General features: G+C 44.1%; 1 protein-coding gene across 1 annotated transcript in view; it reads left to right on the top strand.

Annotated features, from left to right (window-relative positions):
* The window catches only part of HSF5 (heat shock transcription factor 5), a 63,299-nt gene extending 44,201 nt beyond the window's left edge, over positions 1-19,098 (top strand). The window contains exons 5-6 of the mRNA XM_040339432.1: positions 15,159-15,526; positions 19,060-19,098. Coding sequence (XP_040195366.1) covers positions 15,159-15,512 — 354 coding nt within the window. The 3' untranslated portion in view covers positions 15,513-15,526; positions 19,060-19,098. The remainder of the gene's footprint in view (positions 1-15,158; positions 15,527-19,059) is intronic.
* Positions 19,099-23,179: the final 4,081 nt, after the last annotated feature.

Below are 23,179 nucleotides of genomic sequence, written 5' to 3'. Positions count from 1 at the left end.
GTTCCCAGGTCTGTACACCTGATGTACCCATTATAAGGGGTTCCCGACCATCCATGTGCTGAGTTCCAAGGTCTGTACACCTGTTGTGCCCATTATGAGGGTTCCCACCATCCCTGTGCTGAGTTACTGGGACTGCAAACCTGACATACCCATTATAACGGGTTTTCACCATCCCTGCACTAAGTTCCCAGGTCTACACACTAGCTGTGCCCATTATGAGAGGTTCTCATCATCTCTGCATTGAGACCAAGTTCCCGGGTGTACACCTGATGTACCCATTAACGTATTTCAGCTTCCTTGATTTTGCTTGTAAACCCGCCACTATGTTATGATTGGATGGGGTTGTAGCATGGTACCTGGTATAGTACATGCTCAGGGGGACTATAAGTAAAGGCAGATCCTTCCACTAAGCAGTCAGTGAGATAAAAGTATTGCTATGACCCACATGAATGTGTGGTGGGAAGAATGTACAGTTGTGTGTTCTGAACTCCTAACAAGGTCTGTATAACCTGGAAAGGGTTTTGTCTGTAAAGAGAAGGTAAAGCTGTGTATACTCACCATAGTTATGAGATCCTCGAGGTGAACATCCCTGTAGATTGGACGATTCCAGTTCTCGGGAAAGCCTGGCGTGGTCTTCTGGATTTTCCTGATCTGTCTGATCTGATGGATGTTAATGGACATCTCGTTCACTATCACTCCCAAGGGGTAATAGTCCACTGTGGTGTGGTATGGTTGCCCATTTATGACCTGTAGAAACATAAGGAGAGAAAAAAGGATGAGAACATCCCTAGACCAGGCAAAGGATAGACAGGACACCATGCTGACATATATGATGTATGAAGCCTCCCAGGAGTCTTAAAATTGTGCTTAAAATACATCAAACTAAGGCGGAGCTTGTGAATGTTGGCGGTGGGGCTTACCATTTATATATAGTCAAAACTTTTGTTCTATAAGTTTTGGATAGAGTACGGAAGGGTTGAGACCTGTGCCAGTTTATTTTTGCCGTTTGTGTGCCATTGGGGGAAATTTCCCTTCACTTACTGTCTACCGGGATTCAAGAGGAAGTCAAAGGAATTCTCTCAAAGTGAGAGAAACTCTACTCTTATGCCTCGTACACACGATCGGTTTTCCCGCTAGGATTCTTCCTAATGGGAAAAAAGAGATCCTGCTCTCTTTTTTATTCAGGCAGTTTTCCCGTCGGAAAAACTGCGATGGAGCAAACACACAGCGGGGGTTCCTGGCCAAAAGCTCTCATCATAGTTTTCCCGTGTGTCACCATTGGAAGATTTTCCTCTATTCCTGTTCTGGGGACAGCTTCAACATTTTGCATCCTCTGCTGTATTTTCTTTCTCGCTAACAATGGTCACCAGTACACATTAAGAGTGGGACTTTCCTAATAAGGACACCAATAAAAACCTGAGAGAGGGTCTAACCCTATCCATTTAGTCTGCATTCATACATTGGCATTTTGAGCTGCACATCACGTGAAGGTTGTCGCCCCAAAGAAAGTCAGGAACTTCTTTTAGGCAGCATGCTTCATGCAATGAGGTTTACCACAATTACAATGCGGTTGATCACGTGACAATGGCGGCAGAACCGCACCACATTTTTTTTTTGGTGGGATTCAAATAAATGGCATCTGAAATGTACATTGTGCGATTTGTCACTCACACCTGGGTATTTGGAAGACAAGATTCAGAACGCCCATGTGTGAATGTGGCCTTAATGAAAGGGGAGCCCCTTTATCTCTTCTCTATATTCCGTAGTAAATATTACAATTCAGTCTAATATCAGGAATCTTACCTCTGGGGCCATGTATGTGGGTGTACCCGCATATCCTCCGATCCTAACGTTCGCAGTGACTCCGGCCACTGACATACCAAAATCACAAATCTTGATGTGACCGTCACTGTCCAGTAGAATGTTTGCTGGTTTGAGATCTCTGTGAAGAAAAGAAGTGAACCGTTAGCTCTGCATATCCCACATCATAATAAAAAAAGAAAAGATAAAATATACATGTATACAAAGAAGAATGAAGATTGATGGGTGGACATTGGCTTCTCTTATAGCCGCCTACAGGAAGATCTCTGTCCCGGAGTTCCCAGCTCCGCCCACCTGCTATATTCATCATGAGGAGGTCTCACTCCTCTTGCTGGATTTTATATAAATCTTCCAATAAGCAGAATATGGCATGAGCAGGGAGAAGTGTACAGCAGATGAAAAAGGAGAAAGCGCAACTGGGAAGTCTGGTGGAAAGTCTTCCTGATTTAATAAAACATACCAGAAGCCGGGGGGGGGGGGGTTGTTAGTCAGCTAATTTAATACTTACCTATGGACGACCCCACGAGCATGGATGAATTGCAGGCCACAAATAATCTCGGCAGTGAGACATCTGAAGGAGAAAGAAAAATATGAATTAGCATTCAGAATCATCACAGACCAATACAAGTTAAAGATGAAGAGACTTCCCTCTATAGTACATAGGGGTGTGGATGGACGGGGCTCAGTGGGCGTGGCCTGTGGTCAGCCACCCCCGACTCCATCACAGCCCTGTCATTTGACTTACCTTATAATGTTGTCCTCAAGTGGAGCCGAAGCCTCTATCAGTTCCCATAAAGTTCCGCCACTCAGGAATTCCATGACGAAGAACAGATGAGCCTGTGTGAAAATAAGAGATAAAGGTTACATTAGAGACAAGTACGATTTCACTTTGTGGAGGCAAGGGGGTAAAATACAGGAATAGAATAAAAAACCTGGGAGATAAAAAGACTGACCTCTTTTTGGAATGTTGCAAATAGACGAGTGATATATGGCAGCTTCTTGCACTGTTCCAGTATGTTACACTCTTCAATGTCATCGGCGGATTCACATCTTCCCAGTTCAATCATCTTTATCGCCACCTTCTGTTGATTGGAGGGATGGGAAGCCAACACCACCTTCCCAAAGGTCCCTTTTCCAATTTTTTTATGGATAGTAAAATCTTCGAACGGAAACCATCCATGTCCTATCCTCCGTGCTGGAAGAGACCGATGAAATTGTCTCCTCCTCTATGCTGGATGAGACCGATGAGATTGTCTCCTCCTCTATGCTGGATGAGACCGATGAAATTGTCTCCTCCTCTATGCTGGATGAGACCGATGAGATTGTCTCCTCTATGCTGGATGAGACCGATGAGATTGTCTCCTCTATGCTGGATGAGACCGATGAGATTGTCTCCTCTATGCTGGATGAGACCGATGAAATTGTCTCCTCCTCTATGCTGGATGAGACCGATGAAATTGTCTCCTCCTCTATGCTGGATGAGACCGATGAAATTGTCTCCTCCTCTATGCTGGATGAGACCGATGAAATTGTCTCCTCTATGCTGGATGAGACCGATGAGATTGTCTCCTCCTCTATTGTCATGAATATGCATCAAGTCTGTCTGCCTACCTGATCTCCATCTGTTCATTAGAGGCCGATCCTGTTCTGGTTTCCCTTCTTATCACTTCCTCTTCCTGTATGGCTCCACCCTAGTCCATCCCAGGAAGCCTATATTAACCTTTGCTCTACAGGTCTGCAGTGCTGTTCAACAGTGTTCCTATGCTTAGTTCCTGTCTGCAGTGTATTGCTAGTTCCTGGTTGCAGAGTGCTACGATCATCTTCCGTGTACCATTTTGGCTTGTCCCCGACTTCCCTGTCTGCCTGTGCCCCTGACTATTTGCATGTTCCACGGTTATCCTTGTCTGCCTGTTGCCCTGACCTCGGCCTGTCCATCACCACTGTTTGTCCTGCTGGCTGCTTCCCCCTTCTCCCTGCGGAGTGTGACTTGAGGAATCCCGGGAACGCGACCTGGACCCAGTTGCGGCCAAGACCATCCCTACCACCAAGGGCTCTGGTGAATACAAAACTGGGTCTTAGACTCCGCGCCCTGGGTGATCTTGGGTTACGCTTCCTCCCTGCCAGCAGTAGTCGGCTATAGGGTTCACTTCCCTGTGGTGCATCCCTGACCCCTACAGGGTGCACTTGTCACCTGGCCACAGGTGACCTGACAGTTTGAACAGCCATGAACCCGGCCGACGTGCCGCTTCCTGCAGATGACCCATTACAGGGCGTTGTTCACAGACTCGAGACGCATGAAGCTAATCAGGCTCAGGTGATGCGTTTCCTTCAGGATCTGGCTTCCCGCTTTGATCAGCTTCAGACCTCGTTGGGAGCCCCGAATCTATAACCCCAAGTACAACCAGCGGCAGCGGCTGCGCCCGTCGCACCAGTCGCAGAGTCGCATTCGCTGAAGCTACCTCCTCCAGTCCGTTTTTCTGGAGACTCCAAGGCCTGCAGGGGGTTTCTTAGCCAGTGCACCATCCATTTTGAACTACAGCCTGAAAACTTCTTGTCTGATCGGGCAAAGGTAGCCTATATTATTTCCCTCCTTTCCGGTGAAGCTTTAGCCTGGGCTGCCCCTATGTGGGAGAGGAATGATCCGGTAGTTTCCAGCCTGTTCAACTTCCTAAAGCTCTTTCGGAACATCTTTGAAGAGCCGGCTCGGGCCTCTTCAGCAGCCAGTGCTCTGCTACGTCTCCGCCAAGAATCTCGTTCAGTGGGTCAATATGCTCTTCAGTTCCGTATACTCTCAGCTGAATTGAGCTGGAACAATGAGGCCCTGGTCGCTACCTTTTTACATGGCCTCTCTGACCGAGTGAAGGACGAATTAGCGGGAAGAACCATCCCCGTCGGTCTGGACGATGTCATCTCCCTGTGCAATCAGATCGATATTCGTTTTCAGGAGAGGTCCATTGAGAAAAGACACCAGCACTCCCTAGGTCGTAGTCAGTCTGTGCTTCCCTCACTTCGTCCCGTGGACCATCCTCTGCCTGCTGAGGAACCTACGCAGAACTCTGGGCTTGTGCCTCTATTGTGGAGGCAAGGGCCATCTTCATGCCTCCTGCCCGCTTCGCCCGGGAAACGCTCAGGTCTAATACATTTAGAAGGTGGAGTATTGGACCCAGAAACATCACCTTCCCGTCTGCTCCTTCCGGTGTCCCTTCATGTAGGCACTTCTCCCCTATCGATCTCTGCATATCTGGATTCCGGGGCTGCCGGCAACTTTATGGACTGGAGAACTGCTTCTTCTATGAAGCTTACCCTTTCACCCCTCACTACGCCGCTGGTAGTCTCGGCAATTGATGGCACTATTCTCCCAGGGGGTCCTATTCGCTTCCAGACACTACCCATTAGGGTGTCGATAGGGATTCTCCACCAGGAGTGGATATCCTTTCTCATCCTACCTAAAGCCTCCACTCCCATTGTATTGGGCCTTCCTTGGCTACAGCTCCACTCTCCCCATGTGGACTGGGCTTCTGGGCAGATTCTGGCTTGGGGTCCTTCATGTTTCTCGTCATGTCTTTCCAAGGTGACTCCTAAGGGGGAACTTCCGGTTGCTACCACATCAGTATCTTCGGATCTTCCCACTGCTTACAGCGATTACCGGGATGTGTTCTGTAAGAAATCAGCCGAGGTGCTTCCTCCCCACAGATCTTTTGACTGTGCCATTGACCTTGTTCCTGGAGCAATTCTGCCCAGGGGTCGCACATACCCTTTGTCCATCCCAGAGACCCAGGCCATGTCTGAGTATGTCGCAGAAAACCTTGACAGAGGTTTCATTCGGAAATCGTCATCGCCTGCAGGAGCAGGATTCTTTTTTGTTGCCAAGAAGGATGGTACCTTGAGACCCTGTATTGATTATCGAGGATTAAACGCTGTTACTATTAAGAATCGTTACCCCTTACCCTTGATATCTGAATTGTTCGATAGGTTGAGGGGTGCCTCCATTTTCACTAAGTTGGATCTCAGGGGGGCGTACAACCTCATTCGAATACGAGAAGGTGATGAGTGGAAGACTGCGTTTAACACTCGAGACGGCCATTATGAGTCTCTGGTCATGCCTTTCGGGTTATGTAATGCCCCAGCCGTGTTTCAAAACTTTGTCAACGAAATCTTCAGGGACCTGCTGTACCAGTTTGTTGTCATCTATCTGGATGACATTCTAATCTTTTCGGAAAATCTGCATGTCCACAGGAACCATGTTCGCACTGTACTCCAGCGCCTCAGAGAGAATAATCTCTATGCCAAACTGGAGAAATGCTCCTTTGAATGTTCTGAGGTCCTGTTTCTAGGATGCTTTGTTTCAAGCTTGGGCCTTCGTATGGATCCTGGGAAGGTCTTAGCCATTACCAATTGGCCTCTTCCTGCTAGCCTCAAGGCCACACAGCGCTTTCTTGGTTTCACAAATTATTATAGGCAGTTCATCAGGAATTATTCTTCCATTGCCGCGCCTATTATCGCTTTGACCAAGAAGGGTGCTAATGCCAAAGACTGGCCTCCCGAAGCTGTCTCTGCGTTTCACGATCTGAAACAGGCCTTCGTCTCTGGACCTCTTTTGAGGAGACCAAACCCTGAGGAGGCATTCTTTATTGAAGTGGACGCTTCTTCAGTGGGAGTGGGAGCGGTGCTTCTTCAACTTTTTGAGAAGAGACGTCAACCATGTGCGTTCTTTTCCAAAAAAAAATTCTCAGGCAGAGAGAAATTATGCCATCGGTGACCGGGAACTTCTCGCAATTAAATTGGCGCTAGAAGAGTGGCGTCATCTTTTGGAGGGTTCTCCTCACTCCATAACGATCTTCACCGATCACAAGAATTTACAGTACTTACAGAATGCTAAACGTCTGAATCCCAGACAGGCCAGGTGGAGTCTCTTCTTTTCCCGTTTCAGTTTCACGATTACATACAAACCTGGTTCCTGCAACGGTCGGGCTGATGCGCTTTCTAGATCCTTTGACACCTTGGACGAAGATCTCATTCTTGAACCTGAGCCGATCATTCCAACTTCATGCATTGTTGCCCATTCTACCACCCTGGACTCAAAAATTCCTCCTGGTAAGACCTTTGTCCCCACTGAGCTGAGAGCCAAGATCCTTCGTTGGGGACATGATTCCAAGGTGGCGGGCCATGCTGGTTTCCTCCGGTCCTTCCTACTCATTAGTCGTCACTATTGGTGGCCAAATCTCCGCTCAGAGGTTAAAGACTATGTCAAGGCTTGTCATGTCTGTGCTCAGTTCAAATCCTCCACACAAGCTCCTGCTGGTCTCCTCATGCCCTTGCCCATTCCCAAGGAGCCCTGGGCTCACATTGCCATGGATTTTATCACCGATCTTCCACTGTCTGACGGTAATACGGTCATTTGGGTGGTAGTCGATCGGTTCTCCAAAATGGCACATTTTGTTCCCCTTCCTGGTCTGCCTTCTGCTCCTGCCTTGGTCCCCATTTTTGTTCGAGAGATTTTCCGTCTTCATGGGTTCCTTCTCATATTGTTTCGGACAGGGGTGTCGAATTTACGTCTCGTTTTTTGGAGAGCCTTTTGCAAATCCCTCAATATTGCTTTGGATTTTTCCTCTTCTTACCATCCTCAATCCAATGGGCAGACGGAGAGGGTTAATCAGGAGTTAGAGGTTTTTCTTCGTACCTTAGTCTCCGCTCATCATGACGATTGGTCCTCTCTACTTCCATGGGCGGAATTTTCCCATAACAATCATGTAAATACCAGTTCGCAGAGAACACCCTTTTTCTCAGTTTATGGAAGACATCCTCAACTTCCACTTCCCATGACCTGTTCTCTGGATATCCCAGCTTTGGCTTCAGCTCAAGAGTCATTCAATTCCATCTGGAGCGACGTCCATGATTCCCTCCGGGCAGCTGCCGACAAATTCAAAGGCTTTGCTGACCCAAACCGCCTTCTCTTCAACCAGGGGACAAAGTCTGGCTCTCCACCAGAAACATCAAGCTCCGAGTTCCTTCTCTGAAGTTTGCTCCAAGATTCATTGGTCCATACACCATAATGGCTAAGCTGAATCCAGTTTGTTTCAAACTTCAGATTCCCAAAAACCTCAAAATCTCTAACTCCTTCCATGTTTCCCTTCTGAAGCCTTTAGTCCTTAATAGGTTCTCTCGTCCTCTCCCCACCACGGCACCAGTCTCTGAGGAGAATCAGGAATATGAGGTCAGTCAAGTTCTGGATTCCCGACTCTGTAGAGGCGCTCTTCAGTACCTTGTTCATTGGAAAGGCTTTGGTCCTGAGGAGAGGTCTTGGGTTCCTGCATCAGAGGTCTTTGCACCTCGTCTATTGAGGAATTTTCATCTGAAGTTTCCCTCTAAACCCGGACCCAGGCAGGGAAGGGGGAGGCCTCGTAAGAGGGAGGGTACTGTCATGAATATGCATCAAGTCTGTCTGCCTACCTGATCTCCATCTGTTCATTAGAGGCAGATCCTGTTCTGGTTTCCCTTCTTATCACTTCCTCTTCCTGTATGGCTCCACCCTAGTCCATCCCAGGAAGCCTATATTAACCTTTGCTCTACAGGTCTGCAGTGCTGTTCAACAGTGTTCCTATGCTTAGTTCCTGTCTGCAGTGTATTGCTAGTTCCTGGTTGCAGAGTGCTACGATCATCTTCCGTGTACCGTTTTGGCTTGTCCCCGACTTCCCTGTCTGCCTGTGCCCCTGACTATTTGCATGTTCCACGGTCATCCTTGTCTGCCTGTTGCCCTGACCTCGGCCTGTCCATCACCACTGTTTGTCCTGCTGGCTGCTTCCCCCTTCTCCCTGCGGAGTGTGACTTGAGGAATCCCGGGAACGCGACCTGGACCCAGTTGCGGCCAAGACCATCCCTACCACCAAGGGCTCTGGTGAATACAAAACTGGGTCTTAGACTCCGCGCCCTGGGTGATCTTGGGTTACGCTTCCTCCCTGCCAGCAGTAGTCAGCTATAGGGTTCACTTCCCTGTGGTGCATCCCTGACCCCTACAGGGTGCACTTGTCACCTGGCCACAGGTGACCTGACATCTATGCTGGATGAGACCGATGAGATTGTCTCCTCTATGCTGGATGAGACCGATGAGATTGTCTCCTCCTCTATGCTGGATGAGACCGATGAGATTGTCTCCTCCTCTATGCTGGATGAGACCGATGAAATTGTCTCCTCTATGCTGGATGAGACCGATGAAATTGTCTCCTCCTCTATGCTGGATGAGACCGATGAGATTGTCTCCTCCTCTATGCTGGATGAGACCAATGAAATTGTCTCCTCTATGCTGGATGAGACCGATGAGATTGTCTCCTCTATGCTGGATGAGACCGATGAAATTGTCTCCTCCTCTATGCTGGATGAGACCGATGAGATTGTCTCCTCCTCTATGCTGGATGAGATTGTCTCCTCCTCTATGCTGGATGAGACCGATGAGATTGTCTCCTCTATGCTGGATGAGACCGATGAAATTGTCTCCTCCTCTATGCTGGATGAGACTGATGAGATTATCTCCTCCTCTATGCTGGATGAGACCGATGAAATTGTCTCCTCTATGCTGGATGGGACCGATGAAATTTTCTCCTCCTCTATGCTGGATGAGACCGATGAGATTGTCTCCTCCTCTATGCTGGATGAGACCGATGAAATTGTCTCCCCCTCTATGCTGGATGAGACCGATGAGATTGTCTCCTCTATGCTGGATGAGACCGATGAAATTGTCTCCTCCTCTATGCTGGATGAGACCGATGAGGTTGTCTCCTCCTCTATGCTGGATGCGATCATTTCACTTTCCTTATCCTTGGTGGATGGGATCACTTCTCTTTCTTCATTATCGGTGGATGGGATCACTTCCGTTTCCTTTTCCTTTGTGGTTTCATCCCGTGGAGTTGGCCCAGCCTGTGTGGTGATTGAAGCCACTGGGGTTTCCTCACTCTCACTGAAGGATAAAACCACTAGAGTCGGCTCTATTTCATTGGTGGTTGGGTCATTGTTTGCTTCTGGGGAGAATAAAAAAAAGTTATTTCTATTCCTGCTATTTCAGGTTTACAAGTCTGTAGAGGACAGATGGCCTCAGATAAACGGGTACAACTTATAAAAGAGGATTTGTTTAAAGCGGAGGTCCACACAAAAATGGAACCTCCACTTTTCAGAACCCCCTCCGGTGTCACCCTTGGCACCTTTCAGGGGGGAGGGGGTGCATATACCAGTATAATACAGGTATTTGCACCCATTTCCGGGCATAGACCCCCACAGGGGTTACGCCACTTACCCCCCCCCCCCCCCCCCGCTGTCTTATGGGAAACACACAAGTCCCAGAAGACAGCGGGGACCAGTGAAGACGCGCAGCGCGACTTGCGCTTGCGCAGTAGGGAACTGGGAAGTGAAGCCGCGATGCTTCACTTCCTAATTCCCTCACCAAGGATGGCGGCGGGGGCAGCCGAGAGCCGAGCGATGGATCGGCTTCGGCTGCTGACATTGTGGGCACCCTAGACAGGTAAGTGTCCATTTATTAAAAGTCAGCAGCTGCAGTATTTGTAGCTGCTGACTTTTAATATTATTTTTTTTTAGGCGGACCTCACTAAAGGATTTTTTTTTTTTAGCTAAATAGCTTCCTTTACCCCACTGCAGTCCTGGTTTCATGTCCTCATTGTTAGTTTTTGCTTTGATGTTGCTGTAATTCCTCTCTGTTCTGGACACTTCCTGGTTGTCTGTTTCCTGATCACCACAGTACTGGGAGATTTCTCACTGTGGTGACTAATCAAAGAGGTGTGATTACTGTTTGTAAAACGAAACTGAATTGGTGCTGAGGGGTTTTAGACAAAGCATCGCTGCCCTCTATTGGCTCTCTGGCTCTGTACATCAGAGAACCAGTAAACAACAGCAAAAACGAAACTAAACTGTAGGTACATTATATGATTGGTTTTTATCTATTTTTAATGATTTTTAAAAGGAATCAGTTAACTATTATGTCTCTATACCCTGTAAACAGTCATTTCAGCAAAACAAATGTTTTCCTTTAGTGACCCTTTAATCTCTGTGTATCACCTAAGGCCACTCACTCCACTGGGTATATGGAGGGTGTGCAATCCCTTTAAATGCATTTCCTTTTACATAAGTGGATGTGATTGGTGTTGTGGAAATGATCTGGTGTCACTCGTCTCTCTTTATGTGAATTCTATGAATGGACAATGTGGGGGTTCTGCGTCCCGGGAGTCCATTCTCAGTGCTCAGCTTTCTGTGCCAGGACTAGTATAAGTGCTTCTAATGCCCCCCCCCCCCCCCGAATAACCATATTTATACTTTGTGGCCACCAAGAGATAGAAATCCTAATGTGACCTCTGACTGCGCTGATATATTGGTGATAAAGACCACCGATCTGCTACATTACATACGCAGGCTGTGCTTCCTCCTTAGTATGCTTGTGATTTACTCTTCCTCCCTCTCATTGCAATCCCATCGTTCAGCTTATCCTAATTATTAATCATTCTAATATTCTATATTGGTTTTATCTCAGCCGTTGTACAACAAGGGGGGCTACCTGAACTCTAGTAATGATCTATATATATATATATATATATATATATATATAGTGCACTTATTAAAATGTTATAATTAAAAAATAGAGAGTGGGCAGGGGCGGACTGACTGCCCCGAGGGCCCCATACCACTAGGGGGCCCCATCAGGGTTGCCAGCAACAGTAAAACCAGGGACAATATGTAAAAATCTGTGTTTTTTTTTACATCTGTCTCTGAAATGTCCCTTACCAACATCCTTTTGGTCTAAAAATCCCAAGATTATAGCTGCCCCGCCTCTCCAGTACCTTTTCAGTGTGTGTATGTATACTATGTGTGTATATACTGTGTATGCAGGGGCGGACTGACCATTCAGGCACTCGGCACTCCCCGAGGGCCCATGCCACTAGGGGGCCCCATCAGGGTTGCCAGCCTCAGTAAAACCAGGGACAGTATGTAAAAATATTTTTTTTCTTTAAATCCCAAGATTATAGCTGCCCCACCTCTCCAGTACCTTTTCAGTGTGTGTATACTGTGTGTGTCTGTGTGTTTATACTGTATGTGTGTGTGTATTCTGTGTGGCCCCATAATCTCCTATTGCCCGGGGCCCCATAATCTCCTATTGCCCGGGGGCCCTATGAGTTGTCAGTCTACCCCTGTGTGTATGCATACTGTATGCATGTGTGTGTATACTGTGTGGCCCCATGATCTATTGCCCGGGGGCCCCATAATCTCCTATTGCCCAGGGGCCCAATGAGTTGTCAGTCGCCCCTAAAAGTGTGGTATCTGCAGGAGTAGGGGGACGAATCCTGTGGGCAGCTATGTTATGGACATCATAATAGAAGGAATCTTTTTTTTTTTGCTCCTGCAGCCCCAATACAGAGCCCAGAACACGACTGCCCACATGACTACTCCCAGTGACAATGAACGGGATGGTAGAATGGTCAGAATCTCAGTTTTTGAAGTGCAAAGGAGGAATCTGACCCCAGATACCTCCATAAAGAGTACCTGTCACCATCTATTACTGTCACAAGGGATGTTTAAATCCTTTTTGACAGCAAAAAAAAGTGATCAAAAATGTAAAAAAAAAAAAAGTATTTTTTTTAAAGCGTCCCGTCCTCGCAAACTTGCGCAGCAAAGAAAACGCATACGCAAGTCGCGCTTGCATATGAAAATGGGGTTCAAATCACACATGGGAGGTATTGCCGCGATCATCAGAGCGAGAGCAATAATTCTAGCCCTAGACCTCCTCTGTAAATCCAACCTCGTAACCGTAATTTTTTTTTTAAAGCGTCGCCTATGGAGATTTTTAGGTACCGTAGTTATTCCATACCAAGCCCTTCAGGTCTGGTATGGATATTAAGGGGAACTACGCCAATTAAAAAAAAAATGGCATAGGGATCCCACTCGAAATCCATACCAGACCCTTATCCGAGCACGCAACCTGGCAGGCCGCAGGAAAAGAGAGGGGGGAACAAAAGAGCACCCCCCCCTCCTGAACTGTACCATTCCACGAGTGTGCACAATTTCAAAGTGTAACATGTTTGGTATCTAATTACTCGGCGTAGCTTCATCTTTCACAAAAATACATTTGGGACATCTGTGATGCATTTTAAATCTGTTTTCTTTCTTGTTTAATGCCTCGAGTGCGTAATAAAATCATTGTATTCCTGTTTGTAGACTCAATAATTCTCAAAGCTGTTACACCAGCTGTGACCAGTATGAGCTTGTTCTATTTTTAGCTCAGTGACCTTTCAAATCTGCAGGCTGTTTACTGAAAAATAACTGACACTTATTTTTTATTTATTTTTCAAACCACCACTTTCCACCCAGTCTAATTCTGACATTTCTCTCCTACATGTAAAAATCATCTAAAGGAACTTATTTAGAAAATAAAAAACGAACCTTTACAACCCCTTTAAAGTGGTTGTTAAAGTGGAGGTTCACCCAAAAACTAGATTTTTAACATTAGATTGATGCTCATTTTGTCAAGGGGAATCGGGTGTTTTTTTTAAAATCAAAGCCGTACTTACCGTTTTAGAGATAGATCTTCTCCGCCGCTTCCGGGTATGGGCTGCGGGACTGGGCGTTCCTATTTGATTGACAGGCTTCCGACGGTCGCATCCAGCGTGTCACAATTTTCCGAAAGTAGCCGAACGTCGGTGCGCAGGCGCCGTATAGAGCCACACACAGACGCTTGGCTTCTTTCGGCTACTCGTGACGCGATGTATGCGACCGTCAGAAGCCTGTCGGAAGCCTGTCAATCAAATAGGAACGCCCAGTCCCGAAGACCATACCCGGAAGCGGCGGAGATGATCTATCTCTAAAACGGTAAGTACGACTTCGATTTATAAAAAAACACCCGATTCCCCTTGACAAAATGAGCCTCAATCTAATGTTAAAAATAGTTTTTCGAGTCAACTCCCGCTTTAAGTCACCTATGACAAATCCCCTTTATTACATGAAGAGCTAATGGGCTCCATGATTAGAAGTCCCTGGGCTATCCCCGGTGGACCTGATCATGGACAGGTTACTGAGGCTTAATGTTGGGATTGTAGTGTTGATGATTGAATGGCACACGATATGTAGAAATTGTCCTTACTGGCAGTGACTGTTTTTTTTAAAGTAAAGTGTATTGTTTGGCATTGTTATTATATGCTTTTTTTTAACCTTTTTTTATTTCGCTCACATGACCTGCCGATACTCTCCCTCCTTGATCCGAGCTGGACGGAGAGCGGTGGGAGGTCACGTGAGCGCCCCAAAGCGCTGTAAATAAGGTATTTCACTGAATCGTTTTTCAAAAACACACACACACTGCACATTAGATCTTCATGTAAGAAAGAGGATTACAGGATTTGTCACTAGTAATTTTAACAGCTATAGCGGCCGGAGGGGTGCGGAGGAGATGCATAACACAGATTCCCGAGCTGACAGGCAGAGAGGGAGGGTGAGAGATAGCGGAATGATGGAGGGACATAAACTGACCATGGTAATCAGATCAGCAGCTATGATTACTGTGGTCGGCACAGACAGGGGGGACATAGGAACTGGCAGGATTAACCTGTTTTTTTAGAACATAGAGAGGGACAAATGACACAGCATAAACACTATGCATCTTGCTGTAAAGAATCAGGATAATTTTTTTTTTTTTTAAGGTTACAACCATTTTAAAGTGGTTGTAAACCCCATTCATGAAATCTGACCTAAGCACATATATCTGTGTTTATTTTTATCTCCAAAGCTCTGAGTGCCGTGTCTCTCTGCTGCTTCATTCCTCTGTTATCAACATGATAACTTCTGACAAGTTCTCTGATACACGAGATAAAAGCAGCTGAAAATTTGTGTTGAGGGGGCAACTTAGAGATAGATAAGCAGAGAGCTTGTCTGTTCAGACTGCAGCTCTGTAAGTTTCTTAATTTCTCTGCTCTGTGGTGTTGGCCTTTCCTCCAATCAGCTTTCACACAGTGTATGCCAACACTCCACACCCACTGCTGAATAAGGAAATGAGATTTGTAACACAATGTGCACATTCTAAAGAGTGTAGAACGCTGACGACAGCAGATATAGAAGTAAAACTGTAGGAGGATTTGTTTCATCTCTGTGTTTCATCTGAGGCTATTCACTTCACTGGGTATATGTGAGGATTTACATCCACTTTAAGCCTCATATTGGAAAAAATAGGAATATCTGTGGAAAGCCAGCCCAACCGTAGGGATTCTTCTTTTAGGGTTTCATTTTATTATCATATACAGTACATACAGTACAGTATGTTGTTACTTAAAGAGCACATTATTATTTCCATCACACAGAGACCACTAATGCAGCCACCTTACCCTATGGAGGTCTTCCATCCATATTTGCCACACACTAACTTCGCTGATTTCAGCAGAGCCCAGGTGAATTTGGATACAGCTGTCCAGGTTGTAGATGACTTGCAGGCTTCACACCCGCCTGAAATGGCTCAACTAGCTGTTCAAGAAGATCACAAAGAGTCGTTATCATCCTCAAATGATGGTCATGTTCCAGAAACCTTTGAACATAGTCAAACACAGCAGTTGGAATGCTTACTGGCTGTAAATATGGACATCACCAACTGTGCTGCAAAATCATACCAGACTGCTCCCTACTTGCATACACAGGCATCAGATGTGCATATCCGTTAAGCAGTACCACTAAGGTAAGTGACTTTTCCTATTATTTTTTATTTTTTTGTAAATCAGATACTTTTTTATTGGAAACTTTTTTTTTAATTTACAAGACTACATACAAAACATTCCCACTAAAGATATAAAATTACAATATCAAATCATAACTAATAAAAAAACACATTCATTGGTACTTTCAAGATCTTTCAACATAACAATGGATTCATAATTACAATTTTCATAATAACATAGCGACATTATAAAATAAGCCATTATATTCAATTTAACGACTACACCTTAATGGCTTATATGTATTGCTATCCCGTACCAGGGATCTATCCCTCTGCCTACTTTCAACAAACTCAGCGGTAGACTCAACAAATTGGAGTCTAGCCATCGTGACCAGAAATTTGTTGGGCATTTCCTGTGTATATATGTCAATTCTCCCCTTCTTAAATTAACATTAATCACATCAGACTTTTGAGCAATTGTTGGTGGGGAATTTGATATCCATTTCTGCAATATGAGTTTTCGGGCTATATACAGTACATCCAGAAAATATTGACAGCGCTTCACTTTTGTTATGTTACAAGCTTGGCACACCTATTTTTGGGCAGTTTCTCCCATTCTTCTTTGCAGGACCTCTCAAGCTCCATCAGGTTGGATGGGGAGCGTCGGTTTACAGCCATTTTCAGATCTCTCCAGAGCTGTTCAATCGGGTTCAAGTCTGGGTTCTGGCTGGGCCAATCAAGGACATTTACAGAGTTGTCCCGTAGCCACACCTTTGTTATCTTGGCTGTATGCTTAGGGTCGTTGTCCTGTTGGAAGATGAACATTCATCCCCGTCTGAGGTCCAGAGCGCTCTGAAGCAGGTTTTCAACAAGGATGTCTCTGTACATTGCTGCATTCATCTTTCTCTCGATCCTGACTAATCTCCCAGTTCCTGCTGCTTAAAAACATCCCCATAGCATGATGCTATCACCACTATGCTTCACTGTAGGGATGGTATTGGCCAGGTAATGAGCGATGCCTGGTTTCCTCCAGACATGACTTGCCATTCAGGAGTTCAATCTTTGTTTCATCAGAACAGAGAATTTTGTTTTTCATGGTCTGAGAGTCCTTCAGGTGCCTTTTGGCACCTCCAAGTGGGCTGTCATGTGCCTTTTACTGAGGAGCGGCTTCCGTCTGGCCACTCTACCATTCAGGCCTGCTTGGTGGAGTGCTGCAGAGATGGTTGTTCTTCTGGAAGGTTTTCCTCTTTCCACAGAGAAATGCTTGAGCTCTGTCAGAGTGACCATCAGGTTCTTGGTCAACACCCTGACTAAGACCTTTTTTTGACCCGATCGTTCAGTTTGGCCAGGTGGCTCGCTCTAGGAAGAGTCCTGGTGGTTCCAAACTTTTTCCATTTACGGATGATGAAGGCCACTGTACTCATTGGGACCTTCAATGCTTCAGAAATGTTTCTGTACCCTTCCCCAGATCTGTGCCTCAATGAAATCCTGTCTCTGAGGTCTACAGGCAATTCCTTGGACTTGGGGCTTGGTTTGTGCTCTGACATGCACTGTTAACTGTGGGATCTTGTACAGACAGGTGTGTGCCTTTCCAAATCATGTCCAATAAACTGAATTTACCACAGGTGGACTCCAATCAAGTTGTAGAAACATCTCAAGAATGGTCAGTGGAAACACCTGAGCTCAATTTTGAGTGTAATTTAAAAGGCTGTGAATACAGTTATGTACAAACGTATTTTACGTTGTCATTATGAGGCATTGTTTGTAGAATTTTTAGGAAAATAATGAATTTAATCTATTTTGGAATAAGGCTGTAACATAACAAAATGTGAAAAGAGTGAAGCGCTGTGACTGCTTTCTGGATGCACTGTACATTGACTGCAGCCACATCACATGCATTTCAGGTGGGAGGATATCTTCTGATATAATCCCTAGCAAAGCTATTTTTGGATCAGAATGAACATGTGTAGAGCATATAGTATTTAAAGTATCAAATATATGTTCCCAATATCGATGAAGTTCAGGGCAACGCCACACCATATGTATAAGTGTACCCATTTCGGTAGTACATCTTGGACAGTTTGTTGTAGCTGCTTCACCCCAAGTATGTCCTTTTTCAGGAGTAGAGTGAGACCTGTGAATAATAAATAATTGGGTCCGACACTGTGAGGAGGAGGATAAGGAGACCCTGGTCAAATTTTCCCAAGTACTCAGTGTTGGACCTGCAGAAAGTAGATGCTGACAACGATGACGGAGGACTGCTAAAGTGCTATGGGACCACTCTGTGCAATATACAGTAGTTGCCCAGAGCAGGTAAGTATAAACCTCTTTGTAATAAGAAAAAGAGATAAACATTAATATCACTTTAACCCCATTATACAAATTTTACAAGCCAAAGATTCAAAACCTTACCCATCTCTGTATCAGTGTAGACACTGTAAATATGTAACAAACTAGGAGCACAGGGAGAAGCAGGTAATGACTAGGAAACAGGGACCTAACTTGCCGTATTTAGAATTAATTCAAAGATAGTACAGGTTATACAGTATAAACTACTAGAAAACATACAGATCTAGGTGAGTCCTGGACTCTCTACTAAATCGTTACTACATTGGTGTTGGTTGATGTCCGTCTACAATAATAAAAAAAAAGTCTATGGACACTACCCAAGAAACCAACATTAGTGATGTGTTATTACACTTCTGAAAATGGAGCGATTGGTAGAGAGATTACTGGATCCAACAGTTGACACACAAGCGATGACATACAGGTCCCAGGAAGCAACAGGCAGTGGATGGATCCAAAAGTTCCATTACAAGCCTCAACAAACAGCATACAACTGAGCACCAACCATTAACAATGGTCATTTACTGCATGCCCCCTTGCTTCTTTGGCTTTCTATACAGAGAGAGGACCTTGAACAGCGATGTCAATCACCAGTTTAGGCCTACATAGTTACATAGATAATCTGGTTGAAAAAAAGACACAAGTCTATCCAGTTCAACTAACAGAGAAAAAAAAAACACACAAATCGTAAACCTCCATATACATCCCAAATAAATCCTACACTCATGTTTGATCCAAAGGAAAGCAGAAAAAAAAAAAAAAAAAACAGAATTTAACTTTCTCCAATTGGGGCAAAAAAATCCTTCCTGAACCCCCAAGAGGCAATCGGATATTCCCTGTATCAAATGTACCTATAAATATTAGTATCCAGTTATATTATGTGCAATTAAGATATAATCCAGGCCTTTATTAAAAAAAGATCTACTGAGCTTGCCAGAACCAGTTCTTGAGGGAGTCTATTCCAAATGTTAACAGCTCTAACTGTGAAGACGTTTTTCCGTATTTGGAGATGAAATTTCTACCTGCTGAGCGCTTTCATAAAAGTATTCATGCGGGGGGCATGGGAGACACATGCATAGCCCAACAAGCTGGAATTTTTGTGGCATAGAACGATTTCCCAATCTGATCATTTTTAAGAACAACTATCATCTCATGTACTGTATATGAGATAATATGTCATGAATGGTTTTGTTGCTTTTTCTTCACAGACCGCACCACTGTAGAAGAACTCTCAAGTTTCCTAAAGAGAAAAGTGATGTGATGCTGGAGCAGTCGTTCACTGAACTAGACACATTTTATTGACAGTTGCAAATTGTAGACAAAAACTAAGTCTAATTTATTCATTGCTTGATAGATAGTTTCATTTGTATTGCTACCGAAAGTTCACAAACTTTGCATTATTTAAAGCAGTTACAACATAGATATATGTTTTTAGTTTAATTAAAGCAGAACTCCAGACAAAACGTGTTTTTCCGTTTTGAATATACTGTAGTAGAAAAGAACTAGAACTTCTCCCAGTGAGCATCCATGAACAGAAATGGAAGGGAGGGGAAATCTCCATCTCATTTTTTTTTTTTAAACAAGATTTTTATTGCTGTCAGACAGTTAGATATATTAGATATATTGCTTTTCGTTTCCTGTTAAGATGTGCACCTGTCACAAACACAGGAATTGGGGGGAAATCTTTCCAATGGGAATATAGCATTAGCAGACTGATAGAGGTTTCCTACTTTACCCAAAACAAAAGTTTAGTGGAGTTCCACTATAAGAATAATTCCACTAAGTTCCATTTTACTATATTATTAACTTCACAGTTTTATAAACACATCACCTCTTTCCCTAAAATTTTAAACTCCTATACACGGCAGATCAAGCTGCTTGAGATACCTGTTAACTGTGGACATCCCAGTCTATACAAATTTGTATCATTTAAAGATCAGTGGATGAGAGGATCAGGGCGTAAGCATTGTAATTGCCGGTTATTCATAATGAGATTTACAGTAAACTTTGCCTACGCATAATTTGAACATAAATGTTTATCTGTGCATTTTGTGGGGACCACACACCATGTAGGGTAGGTTCACATGAGTTTCCAAATGTGGTGCTTGGCACTGTTCATTGCCATTTTTTGCACTGTTTCAGCATTTGGCATTTGCTTTTCCATTGATTTCAAGCCCTTTTACTTGGAGAGCATTCTCTGTGCCATACTTGGAGAGCGTTCTCCATGCAGGACATATGAAGCCTCGTACACACAACCGAGGAACTCGACGGGCAAAACACATCGTTTTCCTCGTCGAGTTCCTTGTTAGGCTGTCGAGGAACTCGACAAGGCAAGTTTCTCCATTCCCGTCGAGAAAATAGAGAACTTGCTCTCTTTTTGGCTCATCGAGTTTCTCGACAGTTTCCTTGACGAAAATGTACACACGACCGGTTTCCTCGGCAAAAAAATATCTCCCAGTTTCTTGCTGGTTTTTGCCGAGAAACTCAGTCGTGTGTACGAGGCTTGAGGCTTAACATATCACTGGAAAGGGTTTCTGCATCCTGTACTGAACTTTCTTTGTTTAGCAGTCCCTCATTTTTGCACAATACTTTGTAGATGCTAATAACTCCAAACATCTCCTATGTTCTGAAAAACAACATCCTCAGCACTCTTTCAGAAAATAATTACGGTAATATATTAGAATTGTAAATGATTAGTCATTTGTGTTCTTTACCCTCATGCTCCATTTGGAGCTAATATAGGTAATTCTGTAGGAGTTGTCCAAATTAGTAATGATACATACAACCTGCTTGAGGTGTCTGGATCCTAAGAATTTTTTTTTTTCCTTTAAGTAAGACTTTATTAGAACAGCTATTAATTCCATCAACACGGTGTTAATCAGCTTCTCACTTTAGGCTGCCTGCTGCATAGAAGATTTACGTTGCAAGCTAGCAGCTCATAGCAAGAAGTTGACCTACACCATATATGATGAAGTGTGTACCAGGAAACTCATTGAAGATGTTTTTAACAATTTTTTATAAAGCATCATTGTAGATACAGAACCAGCATTTTTTTAATTCACAGCAAATTATTAAATGCGCATACAAATTGTTTCCTTACAATTCAGACATCTGGGACAATACACATAAGACTCTTCCAATAAAGCTAAAAGTCTCCTTTTTTCTGTCATGTTTTACTTCAAGGATCTTTTCTTGAGGATTTTTTCAGAAGCAATCTGCTAGAGAAGCATATTTTAAATTTCTAAAAAAAAAAATCAAGGCGATTTGGGTAGTCTAAGGATAAAGAAGTGCTTTTGATCCTTTTAACTTTCAAAACCAAAGAATCAAGGCTTCTTAATACCAGAAAGGATAATTCAAAAAACACTCAACAGCAGCCAGAGCATAAAAAAAACATCTGTTGATGGTAAAAGAGTTTTATACTTGTTGGTCAAAGTAATATTAGCCAGTTTTGGTAAAAATGAACGTTCACAAAGGAAGTGGTTTAGTTCACTTTTTACATACAGATGGCCAAGGATCCTAAAATTTCTATTTATCAGTCCCCTGTACTTTCCTGTACAACTAATTTGAGACTGAGGCAAAGAGAGTCAGCATTAGAAGAGGCCTAGGAAGAGGGTTAGCAGAGATTGCAAGTGTTCTGGACCCCTGGTAAATTATTGACCCCTGGGAAATTATTGATCCTACCTACCCAGTAGGTAGGATCATCACATGTTCAGATAAGTTGCTACTATTAGCTAAGAAAGAACATTGTATCGGGGGGCGGGGGGTTTTAGGAGTAGGAGGGATTAGGAGGACAGGTCCTCGCCAAACTTTCGAACAGGTGTCTGGAACTGCATGACTCTCTGAAAAATACTTTTCACTGTTAGGAAATTTCACATTTATGTATTTAATTGTTTAAAACTCCTTGTCTAAGGGTCCCAACAAACAGCTCAGTATTTTGCTGTGACACATCTTTGGCCATAGATAATCAATCTGAATTTGCTCAGTAAAAGAAAAAGATAGTGGAATGAGACCCTTTTTGAAACTGAGATTTACAATATTGCAGTGGGTTTCTCCAAGAACTCAGTTGTCACTATTGATAGTATAAGTGATTTACTGTAGGTGTCCTTAGCCAAAGTCAACCTGGACACTGGATCTTTTTTACAAAACCTCCCTTAAAGCTTGACAATCGGGTAAGATTGATGTTAGTACAGACAAGATTTTAATGTTGATATGCAGTGTCAGTTAATCCTGCTATAATATGTAATACATATTGCATATGTTTAATAAATTTATTTTAACCAACATTTAAAAGAGTCTACCTGTATGATTTTTGCCCATATACATTTTAAACATTGACTCAAAATCCAGGTGAAACTCAAAAAATTTGAATATCGTGCAAAAGTTCATTTATTTCACGAAAACAACTTAAATGGTGAAACTAATATATGAGATGGACTCATTAGTTCAAGCTGTGATTTGTCATAAATGTGATGATTATGGCTTACAGCTCATGAAAACCCCAAATCCACAATCTCATAAAATTAGAATATTACATGCAATCAATAATACAAGGATTGTACATAGAACAATATCAGACCTCTGAAAGTATAAGCATGCATATGTACTCAGTACTTGGTTTGGGCCCCTTTTGCAGCAATTACTGCCTCAATGCGGCATGGCATGGAAGCTAACAGCCTGTGGCACTGCTGAGGTGTTATGGAAGACCAGGATGCTTCGATAACGGCCTTCAGCTCTTCTGCATTGTTAGGTCTCATGTCTCATCTTTCTCTTGGCAATGCCCCATAGATTCTCTATGGGGTTTGGGTCAGGCGAGTTTGCTGGCCAATCAAGCACAGTAATCCCACTGTCATTGAACCAGGTGTTGGTGCATTTGGCAGTGTGGGCAGGTGTCATGTCCTGCTGGAAAATGAAGTCAGCATCCCCATAGAGCTCGTCTGCGGAAGGAAGCATGAAGTGCTCCAAAATCTCCTGGTAGACCCTGGACTTAATGAAGCACAGGGGACCAACACCAGCAGATGACATGGCTCCCCAAATCAACACAGACTGTGGAAACTTCCCCATGGACTTCAAGCATCTTGAAGTGTCTACCTCTCCATTCTTCCTCCATATTCTGGGTCCTTGGTTTCCAAATGAGATGCAAAATTTGCTTTCATCAGAAAAGAGGACTTTGGACCACCGAGCAACAGACCAGGTCTGTTTTTCTTTAGCCAAGGTAAGTTTGTTGTTCAGGAGTGGCTTGACAAGAGGAATACGACATTTGAAGCCCATGTCCAGGATCTGTCTGTGTGTGGTGGCTCTCGATGCACTGACTCCAGCCTCAGTCCACTC

Source organism: Rana temporaria, chromosome 2, assembly GCF_905171775.1.
Source record: "Rana temporaria chromosome 2, aRanTem1.1, whole genome shotgun sequence".
NCBI classification, from domain to species: domain Eukaryota; kingdom Metazoa; phylum Chordata; class Amphibia; order Anura; family Ranidae; genus Rana; species Rana temporaria.
This window is presented reverse-complemented; position numbering and strand designations above follow the sequence as displayed.